The sequence below is a fragment of the Leopardus geoffroyi genome, chromosome B1, assembly GCF_018350155.1.
Source record: "Leopardus geoffroyi isolate Oge1 chromosome B1, O.geoffroyi_Oge1_pat1.0, whole genome shotgun sequence".
NCBI lineage: Eukaryota > Metazoa > Chordata > Mammalia > Carnivora > Felidae > Leopardus > Leopardus geoffroyi.
Window position 1 is genome coordinate 59,358,572 of NC_059327.1, and position 13,339 is coordinate 59,371,910.

Here is a 13,339-nt window from a genome sequence, read left to right on the forward strand (position 1 = left end):
GTTAGCATATAGTGCAACAATGATTTCAGGAGTAGATTTCTTAGTGCCCCTTACCCATTTAACCCATCCCCCCTCCCACAACCCCTCCAGTAACCCTCAGTTTCTTCTCCATATTTATGAGTCTCTTCTGTTTTGTCCCCCTCCCTGTTTTTATATTATTTTTGTTTCCCTTCCCTTATGTTCATCTGTTTTGACTCTTAAAGTCCTCATATGAGTGAAGGCATATGATTTTTGTCTTTCTCTGACTGACTAATTTCACTTCCTGCTGTGTTCTTCTTTTTCAAGATTGCTTTGGATATTCACGGTCTTTTGTGATTCCAGACCAATTTTGGGATTATTTGTTCTATTTCTGTGAAAAATGCTGTTGGAATTTTGATGTGAATTATGTTGATTTTATGGATTTCTTTGGGTATTATGGACATTTTAACTATTAATTCTTAAAATCTCTGAGCATAGAATATATTTCCATTCATGTGTGTCTTTTTCATGAAAGTTTCTTCATCATTGTCTTATAGTTCTCAGTGTATAGTTCTTTTATCTTGGTTAAATTTATTCCTAGATATTTTATTCTTTTTGATGCAATCATAAATGGGACTCTTTTCTTTTTTTTTTTTCTTTTTTTTTAGTTTATTTAAGAGAGAGAGAGAGAGAGAGAGAATGCATGTGCACATGAGCAAGAGAGGGGCAGAGAGACAGGGAGAGGGAGAGGGAGAGAACCCCCAAGCAGACTCTTCACTGTCAGCACAGAGCCCGATGTAGGGTTGGACTCGTGAACTGGTGCGATCGTGACCTGAGCCAAAATCAGAAGCCGGACGTTTGACCAACTGAGCTACCCAGGTACCCCAAGACTGTTTTCTTTATTTCTCTTTCTAATATATAGTGTATAGAGACACAACTGATTTTGTATCTTGAAACTTACTGAATTCATTTATTCTAATAGTTTTATGGTGCGTCTTTGGGGGTTTGTACATATAGTAGTATGTCATTTGTGTATAATGATAGCTTTTCTTCTTTTCCAACTTGGATGCCTTTTTTTTTTTTCCTTGTCTAATTTCTCTGGCTAGGTCTTCTAGTAATTTGTTGAATAAAAGTGGTGAGAGTGGGCACCTGTGCCTTGTTTCTAATCTTAGAGGTAAAGCTTTCAGGTTTTCCTCATTGAGTATGATGTAAGCTATGGGCATGTCATACATAGTGTTTATTATATTGAGGTGCATTCCCTCTGTACCTACTTTTTTGAGAGTTGAAAAAGGCATAAATCAATAATGAATTTTGTCATATGCTTTTTCTGCATCTATTGAGATAGTCATGGGTTTTATTCTTCATTTTGTTAATGTGGTACATCACATGGATTTGTGGATGTTAAACCATCTTTACATACCTGGAATAAATCCCACTTGATCATGTTGTGCACCCCTTTTTATGTATTGATGAATTGGTTTGTTGATATTTTGTTAAGGATTTTTGCATCTATGTTCATTAGGAATACAGGCCTATAATTTTCTTTTCTTGTGATGTCCTTATCTGGTTTTGATACTGGGTCATGCTGGTCTTATAAAATGACATTAGAGTCCCCTCCTTCTGTTCTATTTTTTGGAAGAGTTTAAGGAGGATTGGTATTAATATTTCTTTAAATGTGTGGGTAATATTCAGGACCAGCCATCTGGTTCTGCACTTTTGTTCGTTGGGAGGTTTTGGATTACTGATTCAGTCTCCTTATTAGTATTTGTTCTGTTGAGATTTTCTATTCCTTCATGTTTCATTCTGGTTAGGTTTTATGTTTCTAAGAATATACATAATTTTCTTCTAGGTTGTCCAATTTGTTGGTGTGTAATTGTTCATAGTAGTCTCTTATGATCCTTTGTTATTCCTGTGGTATTAGCACCATGTCTCCTCTTTCATTTCTCATTTTATTTGAGTCCTCTCGCTTCCTTGGTAAGTCTAGCTAAAGTTTTGTCTATTTTGATTATTTATCCAAAAACCCAGCTCTTTTCATCGCCTTTTGTATATTTTCTATTGCCTTTTTTGTCTGTATTTATTTTTGCTCTGGTATTTGTTATTTCTCTCCTTCTACTCACTGTGGGCTATATTTGTTCTTCTTTTTTCTAGTTCCTTGATAATATAAATTAGGTTGTTTGAGATGTTTCTGGTGTCTTAATGTAGTCATCTATTACTATGAAATTTCCCTCTTAGAACTGCTTTTGCTGCATTCCATAAGTTGTGATATATTTACATTTTCATTTGTCAAGGTTTTTTTTGATCTATCTTTTGATTTCCTCTTTGACCCATTGGTTGTTCAGTAACATGTTTAATCTTCACATACTTGTGAATTTTCCAGTTTACTTTTTGTAATTGATTTCTAGTTTCTTACCATTGTGGTCAGAAAAGATGCTTGATAATGATTTTAATCTTCTTAAATTTGTTAAGACTTGTTTTGTGGCCTAACCTATGATCTATTCTGGATAATGTTCCATGTGTGCTTGAGGATAATGTGTGTTTGGTTACTTTTGGATGGAATGTTCTGTATATATATATCTGTTAAGTCCATCTGGTCTAATGTGTTGTTTAAGGCCACTGTTTCCTCACCAATTTTCTGTCTGGATGATCTGTCTGCTGATGAAAGTGAGGTATTAGTCCTTTATGTTACTGTATTGCTATGTATTTCTCCCTTTAGATCTGTTAATATTTGCTTTATATCTTTAGTGCTCCTAAATAGGTGAGTGCATAAATACTTGCAAATATTATATCCCCTTCTTAGAATGACCCCTTTATTACTTATAATGACCTTCTTTGTGTTTTGTTACCATCTTGACTTTTATCAGAAACAACAGACTTTATTTATCCCACCTTTCCTTTGGTTTCCATTTTCATGGAATGTCTCTTTCTATCCCTTCACTTTCAGTCTGTGTATGTTCTTACATCTGAAGTGAATTTTTTGTAGGAAGCATACAGATGGGTCTTGGTTTTCATCTTTTCAACGACTCTTGTCTTTTTATTGGATAATTTAGTCTCTTTTCATTTAAAGTATTTATTGATAGGTATGTACTTATTGTCATTTTGTTAATTTATTGTGGTTGTTTAGTAATTCTTTTTCCCTTTCTTTCCTTGCTCTTTTCTTTTTTGATTTGATGGTTTTCTGTAGTGGTATGTTTAGCTTTCTTTATCTTTTGTGTGTCTATTATTGGTTTCAGCTTTGTGGGTACCATGAGGCTTATATAAAACAACTTCTGTTGTTAAGTCTATTTTCAGTTGATAATGACTTAAGTTTGCATACATTCTACAGCTTATTTTTTTACTCTCCTCCACCCATTTTAAATTTTTGATGTCACAATTTATGGCTTTTTATCCTGTGTGTTCCTTGAACAATTATTGTTGTTATAGTTATTCCTTTTGCTTTTTAACCTTTATTCTAGCTTTATAGGTGATTAATCCACTACCTTTGCTGTATTAAATTTGCCTTTGCCAGTGTGATTTATACTTTCATATGTTTTTCTGCAACTAATTAGTGCCCTTTCTTTTCACCTTAAGTAAGTCCCTTTAACCTTTTAACCTTTTTTGTAAGTTTGGTTTAGTGGTGATGAACTTTAACTTTTGTCTGGAAAACTTCTCTCTCCTTTAGGTCTGAACTGTGACTTTGCTGGGTAGTGTTGTCTTGGTTAGATGTTTTTGTTGTTGTTGTTGTTGTTTTTTCATTATTTTGAATATATTATGCCATTTCCTTCTGGCCTGCAAAGTTTTTGCTGAAAATCTGATAGTCTTATGCGATTTCACTGGTATATAACAAGTTTGTTTCGTTTTGTTTTTTTCCCTTGCTGATTTTAAGATTTTCTCTATACCTTTAACTTTTGACACATTAGTTATAATGTGTTTTGGTGTGGGTCTCTTTGAGTTCATCTTTTTTGGAATTCTTTGGGCTTCTTGGGTCTGGATGTTGGTTTCCCTCCCCTGGTTAGGGAAGCTTTTAGCCCTTAGTTCTTGAAATAAATTTTTTCCCTCTTTCTCTCTCTTTTTTCCTCTGGGACCCTATGCTGCAAATGTTGATCAGTGTGATGTTGTCTCATGAGTCCCTTAAGCTATCTTAACTCTCTCATTTTTTCTTTTTGCTGCTGTGATTGAATGAGTTCCTGTGCCCTATCCTCAAGTTCACTGATCCTTTTTTCTTCATCTGGTCTTTTTTTGCCATGATCTTCTCTAATTTTTTTCATCTAGTCTGCTGTTGAACCCCTCTTGTATTTTTCAGTTCATTTATTATATTCTTTAGCCTTGTGACTTCTGTTTGGTACTGACTTATATTCTCTGCCTCTTTTTGAAGTTCACACTTTGTTCATTCATTCTTCCTCTATGCTTGGTGAGTATAATTATGAATGTTATTTTGAACTCTTAATAGGTAAGTCACTTGTTTCCATTATGCTAAGGCCTTTTTCTTGTTTTATCTGGTTCTTTGGAATGTTGTCTGTGTTCATTTTCCTTGACACTCTGTATTGGTTTTTATGCTTTGGATAAAGTAGCCACCTATCCCAGTCTTGAAGGAGTGGCCTGGTGTAGGAGATGAATTTTATTGTCCAACCCTGCCCTAGCTCGAACCTTTGATATTGTCTAAGCAGCCTACTTCACCCTTAGTGGCTCCTAGTAGTTGGGGCTGGTGCCAAGACTTGTCATTGTGCCAACTGTAGAAGAACCTCAGTCAGCACCTAGATTCAGGCTGTTTGGAAGCCAGATTCTCAACAACATTTGAAGTAGGCAAATATACCTCTTTCAGCGGAAGACTGGGAGAAGGGCATATGTGCTGCCTCTGCACTGAATCCTGGGGCTATAGCCAGTTAAGAGCTATTTCTTTGTGTGCTACCATTCTGTTGAAGCCCTGCTGGTCACCAGGGCTGGGCTAGGCTGTCCAGCGATGTGCCCTCTGGAAAGGAGCCAGAAAAGCAGGGGTACCAGATGTGTATACGAGCTCCTTTCTTGGAAATACCGGTGAACTGGGGCCGGGTGGAGGGGGAGTGTGAAGATAGTGCCTGCTGGCCTAGATGTGTATTTAATTACAAGCCTCCCCTCGGGGCACAGCTATGATGACAAGCTAATTGTCCTCTCTTTCACAGAGAGACTGGCAGTGCTTTTCAGTCTGCTGTCTCTATGCTGTGTCTTGTGGGAGGGATAGCTAGTTACGAATTTCCTTCATTACAGCCTTACAGGGCTCCTGAATGTAAATCCTATTGGCCACCAGAGCCAGGCTGTTGAGGGGTGTCCTCTGGGCAGCAGCTGCAAAAACCGGGGCATCAGACATGTGCCCAAGCTCCTTTGGGGGCGATACCAGCAATCTAGAGTGAAGCAGCGGGAGAGTGGGAAGTGATTGGCCTTGCCTTGGAGGTCATCTCTGGAGAGGATTATAGTTCTCTCTTAGGTGTGTGTGTCAGAAGCCTGCCCCTCTGGCTGCAGCTATGACGATAAGCAATAGTCGTCTCTAGCAGAAAGACTGTTTCATTCTGTCTCTGCTCAGCCCTCAGGCAGTAGGTGGTTGAGAACGGTTTCTCTGTTACAGTCCCATGGGATCTGCTTCCACTAGCCACCACAGCCAGGCAATCAAGGGGTGTTTCCTGGGTGGCAGCAGCAAAAATCAGGGTGCCAGGCATTTGCATAAACTCTTCCTGGGAATACTGGTGACCTAGAGTGAGGCAGGGGGTGAGCAGACAGATGGTACTTACCAGCCTCAGTCTTTGGAGATTATTTCAGTGGGCCCCTAGATGTTTGTTAAATCAGGTGTCCACCCCTCATGCTAAAGTTTTAAGATGAGCAAATAGGCTTCTTTCACAGAAAGACTGGGCACTTTTTAGCGGGCGGCCTCTGCACTGGTCTCTAGTGTGGGCAACCCCATGGGAGCGTTTTAACAAGTGTTTGGCGGATTGTTATAGCCTTATGGGTCTTGTGGATGTTAAGTCGCGTTGGCTTGTGAAACTAGGTGTTTTGGGGGCTTGTCTCTCAGGTGCTGGTCTTAAAAGGGTGCTCCTGTGGGTTCAGATCCTTTGATCCTTGAAGCGCGATTTTGAGCTCCCTTCTGATTGTAGGCTGTCGCACCAGGGGTGGGGTTTATGGCAAGATTGTTTCATACTCTTCTATTTGTTTTGCTGTGGGTTGTCTCTTGTTTGCCTAATGTGTAGCAGTGATTCGGCTAGTTTTTCGATTTTAGAGGAAATTTTTATATAAACTGGTGTGGTAGGCAGAATTCTAAGATGGCTCTCAATGTTCCCACCTCCTGGTGTATACACACCTTCTCTCAGTTATCCAATCAAACACAGATTGAGGTGTTGCTTTGAAAAGATTTTGCATATGTAATTAGATAAAAAAAACCAGGTGATTTTCAGGACAGAGAGGTATTCACTTGGTTTTGATTTAATCAGGTGACCCCTTAGAAGGGGCTGGGCTCCTTACAAGATCAAGGCGTGGGATGGATCTGTCCTGAGGGAGAGTCTGTTTGCTGGTTTTGAAAATGGAGGAGACCACATGGCAAGGAATGCAGGTGGCCTGTAGGAGTAGGGAGTGGCTCCTAGCTGACAGATTACGTTGAGACCTCTGTCCTGCAACTGCAAAGAAACGAGCTTGGGAGAGCTCTAGATGAGAATGTAGTCCCGTGGATGTGTTGATAGAAGTTAGCCTTCTAGAACTCTGAGCACAGAACCCAGCTCTTCTGACCTATAGAACTGTGAGCTAATAAACGTTATTTTAAGCTTCTAAGTTTGTACTAATTACAGCCCCAATATAAAACTACACCAATGGAATATTTTGCTTCACAAAATTGCAACTATTATTTGTTAAATATTTATTGATGTTAAATCCACATTACACCAGCACAACAATCCAAAGTAGTATGATAGTACTTTTTTTATAAATACAACATAAAAGGTGGCAAATAATGCTACTTAACCCCAAACCCAGCAAATTAGCAAACAGTCACATTCAGAAAAATTTGGCAAGTAAGATATGACGTAAGTCATAATTCTACAATATAGATAGGTCCATGAAAGACTTGGTATGATATCTTAAATTCCATACTAGCAATGCATATTAAGTGTGGTCAAAGAAACTTGCACCAATCTGCAAAGAACATCTGCCACCCAGTGATTAAGCCTATGAATCATTTAAAACTTGGTTGGTTGGTGCTCTTACAAAGAAGTAGAAAGCTGTACATGTGAAGCAGTAATATGAAATATATGGGGTGGTACACGGATATAAAATTATTTTTAAAAATACTACGTATTGAATTAACTGAGCTAAGACAGTTCAACGTTTTTATTATAAATAATGAAAGATATATGTGTTTTGCATAAGGAATACAGTGTTTTCTTTTCATAGCAAAGTACCATTAAAACCTCATGTCTTATAATACCATAATATCCGGCCAAATAGTTTTTTCTCCTTTCTAAAGTTTATTGGTTCCGACTTAAAGCCATCAAGTCTGGTCAGAATCCTCTCAATCTAGCTGTTGCAAGGATCAATATGCATTCAAAAAGCAGTCTGTCTTTGCAGAGATGTCTTTACAAACTACCCAGAACCCAGCACCTTCTTAAGGCAAGGTTTCATGGCAGCGTGGAAGTGAACCAATGTTTTTCACTCACCATATTGGTGTCATTGGGAAAAAAAATAGATTGTGGCACAAACCTGTTTTTGTCTCTCCCAAGAATCCATTTCCCTCGAGTAGACTAGCTCCCACAGGCAGTTTCTCTTTGATGCCAATCTTGCAGTCTCGGCCCATTTTCCACTTGCTCAACACATCTAACCTCTTCAGCTACTACACAGACTTCAGACACACTGAAACTTCCATAGCACATGTGCTCCAATCTCCCAGCTGCCCCTAGATCCCCTGACTTTTGAGTGGCAGTGTTTTTCCACCTATACTTTAATTTTGAGGAAAACCAAAAAAAAGCCTGGCCTCTATCATGTCTCCCGCCCATCTACTTTTATCTCCATGAATACAACGTAAGTGTGCCGGTAGCATTTTCCTTCATTCTTCCTACTCCTTCCAGGCCCGTCTTTCCTCTGAATACTATATGCCTTGGCCATTTGGGTGAGTGGGGTGTCTTTCGTGGAATGGACTGTAATATAGTTCTGCTTTATTCAGAATACTTTATATTATTTATATTTAAATTAGCCTTTTAATATGGTCTGTAAGTAAGCTTCCTACCAAGGTAGCATGAAAAGAAAATACTACACATAAAGAAAAAGAAAGTTAAGAACTAAGGTATCAACCTTGTTAGAAAACTCTTGATATTAATAAGATTTAAGGCAAGTAATTCCTTCCTTATGATTTAATATAAAACAATTTGCAAAGACAAGGCATTTACTTGGATTTGTCATTTCCTCTTCCTTTTCATCCCCACATATTGCACTTGGTTCACTGTAGCTGTCTGAATACGTTGCCCATTTCGAGTCATTTTAGTATTAACTTGTACAACTGCCTCGTGTTAAGCATTCCACACTGTCATGCTATGTAGCACCTATAGCTAGTGTTTAAAGGCACGTCTGAAAATACAAATTCTGGTTACCTTTGAACAGTGGATTTCCATTAGCATTTTGGCATTTCAGGTCGCTTTCATCACAGAAATTCCAAAAGTTTTAAATTGGATGATGAATGTGAATTTTCTGTGCAGTGTGTACATTTCTATTAGCATCACCTACTTAAACTCTAAATTTGGTATATCAAGTAAGAAAAATATTATTTTGGTGTTTATTTCTTACAGTCAAAGGTATGTTTTTGCCCTTTACATAATGTGACAAAGGAGTATGTTGGTCAAGGCAATGGCTGTTTCAGTGTCTCAGCTTTAACAAGAATGTTGGATTACAGGTCCTCACTTTCCACCAAGCCAGTGTTCAGTGTCAGGTGAGACGGGCTGGCTTCAGGTTGGAAGGCTGCTTTAATGTCCAGTCCCTGGTCCGAAAGCGCTGCATAGCGACTGGCTGAGGGCCGTACTTTTTTTGGCTTGGTGCTCTGTGGCTGCTGATGCCACTGGGCTACAATAAAAAAGGAAAAAGTAAAAATAAGATTTTTAAAATAAACAAGATGTAATTGGAAAGCACTTAAATGTTTCAAGTAAATACAGTATGTCTTTATATATGTACCAGACACACGTTCTTTGTCATGGTAGAAATCCTAAAATTTAAGCACAGTTTTGCATTTTCCTCATATGCTGCAGATTTACTGCAGGGTAGTGGGACTATAATAGCTACGCAGTAGTTTGGTGTAGTTTGTTTTAAATATTTACTGCAGCACAGGAAATCTTTCGAAATAGTCACTCAGATTCCTAATTCTCAACTCTTCCCCTCTTAAAAAAATCTTCAAAGCTCAAAATGTATAAATGCTATAATAATTACAATAGGTGTATTCTGGATGGATGTTTTTAACACTAATCAATTGAAAAAAACTGGGCAGTAGGGAAGGTTGAGGTCACTCAACCTTGAAGAACCTCACAAAGTTACTTCCTATTCAAAAAGAGGTAAAGTTTGAAAATCAGTTCTTAATTTTTTCTAGTAGTTTTCTTTACGTCAATAGATCGCATAATGCTATTGTACTAGTCCGTGAATTCAATAGAAATAATTTTCTTTAAATTCAGGATGCATGTACACAAATATTCATACACAAACACAAACCTATTGCTAAGCTGCTTAATGTATATTAAGGAGGAAAGCGCTAAGCCACAAGAAGTATGCATTCCAGGATCAATGGTACACACATTTAGAGTGCATGAAGACACTGTGATAGGATTATAATACAGGAAGAAATGTTAAGAGGCAGTCATTTGCAGAACACAGTAACAAGAAAATGTGAACAACATGGTTATGTCTTTGCCTACTGTTAATTCCTAAGGATGCTTGAGTAAGGAAGCCAACAACTGACTAGCCAAAGTCAGAGAAATAAACATGCATATTTGGCTACTAATGCAAAGTTCCTGAATGATACTTGGGTATTTGTTCTCCTGGTGTAGTTCACTATTAATGTTGAGAAACTATAAATAGAAAGAGAAAGAGCAGTATGAAATTTTTGGCAAATAAAATGCTAGAGGTGTTTATAAGCTTATATAAAAGTCATGTGATTTGCTGTCCCGATGTCTAATTTTTCATGATTTAACGAATAAATGCAATGAGATGAGATGAAGCGGCACTCACTGTAAACGTCCAGCCTGGCAGTACAGGACACAATCCCTGCTTCATTCTTGGCTGACACTGTATACCACCCAGCATCTTCTTTTGTGGCTCCCTGAATGAGCAGGCAGATGTAGCCATGATTATCCTGGTGCATGCTGGAGAAATGGATAAAGTCATTAGCGTTCTAAATTTTTAAAGAGTGGCTTTGGACACGAAGCATCATTTTTAATTAGATCATTAGAAACAGAATTGTGCAAGTAGCAGATAATAGGGTCATACTTATTCTGGAAAGGCTGCTAGCCCCATTAAAGTTAATGGGAGAGAAGAGCAGACATCAAGAGGTTGAATAAATGTGCGCACTTAATTTCTAGTCGAGGATTGCCTTTACAAAGCCCACTGAATAGTTTCTGTATCGCCACTGAAGCGAATGAATTAATCTTTTCTTTTAGACATAACACTCAAAAATCACGATGAAATTAAGTTAGAATGTGCCTCATCACATGCCATTAGAGCTTCCTTCCAAAAGCTTAATCATACATTAGGGTGAAGAGTGATTTTTGTCTTTGATATCATTAATAGCACGACTCTTACACAGATTTATGTGCTATATAAAGTGCATCTTTATATATCCTTAGGGCCTATTGAGCAGGTGTGGATTAAGTTAAGTCATCGTGTATTCTCACCTTACTCGGTCAGTGCTGTGAGTGAGTGATTCATTTTCTTTCTTCCAAAATATCTGAGGCGGTGGCATGCCCGAAACACGGCATTCCAGTCGCACGGGGTACCCATCCGCAACTCCTGTGTTTTGCAGCTTCTCGAGAAACACAGGGGGTTTGTGTGCCTCTTTAGCTAAGGAAACATGAGATGCATGATGTATCAGTGATATACAAAAGTGGCACTATAAAGAATCCAGAAGCTTTTAGAAATATCGCTTAAACAGACCTTTTATTTTATGGTACCATTTTTCACTTCAGGTGGTTAGGATGCTAGTCCTCTCTCCAAATTATTCTTTTACCAAGAAAGGTTCCTATGCTTCATTCCACTCATTTATTTCCTCAATTAATTCAAGTCTGACAGGCCCACACAGTCCACTGGCCATCTGGTCCACAGAATGCCTGTCTGACAGGCTGCATGACACTCCTAAGTCATTGCTAGCATCTGGGATGGCTTCACTACTAATTATGTCACCAAGCACTCGCAGCCTTTACCAACCACCGCCACCTAGTGACTCTGAGGAGAACAAGTCTTTCTAGGAATTTGATCCACTCAGATTCCCTTCCTGCAATCTGAAATGTCTGCTATGAAGATTTGTTAAGTCTTGGCTTAAATGAGACATACCATAGGATTTAAAGGGGGAAAAAGTGGGGGACACATCTTTATCTAAATTTGGCAGCTTTAAATTGTTATGTATAAACTAGGAATATACATCTTCCAAATTATAAACTCCGGTTTGTATTCTCTGAAGAAAGCTATAAAAAGACAACTTTATTATTACCTTGAAGGAAGGAAGCCATAAGAGACAACTTTATGACTTAGACTGAAAAAGTCAGAACTATTTGTTAATAACACTCTGAGTATTACTATCCAATGGGAAATTGTTTTCTTAGATCTGAGGTGTAAACAATTTCAGAAAAAGAATAAAGTTTAATTATTTTCTTCTGAGCTCCCAATAATGAACTTGAGGATGCATGTTTTTATCAACCACCCTCTCCTTTGGGATGACAAATATATCAAGGCAAAACAGCTAGGGGAGAAACAGGTGAAGAGAATAAAAATTCTACCTGAAAATTTCAAATACCTAAGGCTCTCTAAGACCTTGAATGATGTAGAGGATTATACTTTTATTTCATTAACCGTATTTCATATGGTTTCCTGCCCTAGGCTGTTTGAGGGAAAGTGGGACCAGACCTCACTCAATATTCTTTTTCTGGATCCCAGTTTGAAAAGAGCATACAAGGCATAAAATGAACCTTAACATCAAAGCCATTCTCCAGTAGGAAGAACATCCACCATTTGGGAGCATTGCTACACAGGGAACTGATGATACAGAGCTTTGTATGATTTAATCCTTATAAAATGACATAATCCTTGGGGCGCCTGGGTGGCTCAGGTGGTTGAGCAATCCAACTTCAGCTCAGGTCATGATCTTGCGGCTTGTGGGTTCGTGCCCTACGTTGGGCTCTGTGCTGACAGCTCAGAGCCTGGGGCCTGCTTCTGATTCTGTGTCTCCCTATCTGTCTGCTCCTCTCCATTTCACGCTGTCTCTCTCTCCTCTCGAAAATAAACATTTAAAATGACATAATCCTTATAAAAGTTCTGTGAGGCATTATGGTCCCTATTTTACACATGGGGGAACTGGGTTGCAGAGATGTTATATATGTGCCAAAGGACATAGCCAGCGGACGAGAGTGGGGATTAGAACTGAGATCTGACGCCAAAGACATGACACCTGTAATCGCTGTGCACCGCCACCTTTCTAATGCAAGTGCTGGCCAGGCACACCAGGATCCCTGTGTCTTTCAGAACTTCAACTCTCATCCTGAGGACAGATATGACCCAAGGGAACATTAAACAGGAGAATGCTGAACGGTTTTGGTTGGAGGAGGGATGGTTAGAGGAATGGATGAAATTGATCCTAGTTGTGTAGGAATATCAAATACTTGATGTAAAATTTAAAAGCACGGTTAAGACATACTACAACAGCCCAGGTATTTATGACTTTTGTGTGTGAAAAATGTCCTGGTGCCTTAATTAGCATCATTATCCAGGATTTTAGCCACAACCTCCTGGGCTTTATTCTCATTGCTATTTTATTTCTTGAAAGAGAAATAAAGACTCATCATGTGGGGAAGAGCACTAGGAGTCAACAGACTATGGGAATCTGGCCCTCAGTTAATTAAATAGGACCCTGGGAGAGTCGCTTACACTCCCTCATTTCCACACCTGTAAAATGAGCAAGAAAATTTGCTCTAATTATCTCTTAGGGCTTTTATGAGGGCCAGGTGATACAGTGGTTAGGAAGCACCTTGCAAATAGGGATATGAGAAATAAACACTGTTTCTTTTTTAAAAGAGAACAGATAATAGATGCTCAACTCTTAAGGATACTATAAACCTTCCTTATCTAAGGGTAAAACTTTATATAACATTATGTACTTCTACAAAATTTAATAGTATGTAATTCATTAAAAAGCAAATCTGAATATGACTGT

The 13,339-nt window shown here is 38.4% G+C and overlaps 2 protein-coding genes across 6 annotated transcripts in view; one reads left to right on the forward strand and one right to left on the reverse strand.

Moving 5' to 3' along the window:
- CBR4 (carbonyl reductase 4) overlaps positions 1–13,339 on the forward strand; it is a 97,907-nt gene that overhangs the window by 70,373 nt on the left and 14,195 nt on the right. The window lies entirely within an intron of this gene.
- The window catches only part of PALLD (palladin, cytoskeletal associated protein), a 408,001-nt gene continuing 401,455 nt past the window's right edge, over positions 6,794–13,339 (reverse strand). For 4 of the 5 annotated variants that reach the window (XM_045463501.1, XM_045463512.1, XM_045463536.1 and 1 more), the window contains 3 exons: positions 10,812–10,977; positions 10,150–10,283; positions 6,794–8,997 (listed from right to left, as the gene is read on the reverse strand). In XM_045463501.1, coding sequence (XP_045319457.1) covers positions 8,825–8,997; positions 10,150–10,283; positions 10,812–10,977 — 473 coding nt within the window. In that variant the 3' untranslated portion in view covers positions 6,794–8,824. Of the gene's footprint in view, positions 8,998–9,943; positions 9,990–10,149; positions 10,284–10,811; positions 10,978–13,339 lie in introns of all 5 variants that reach the window. The other variant, XM_045463523.1, reaches the window with a different exon arrangement.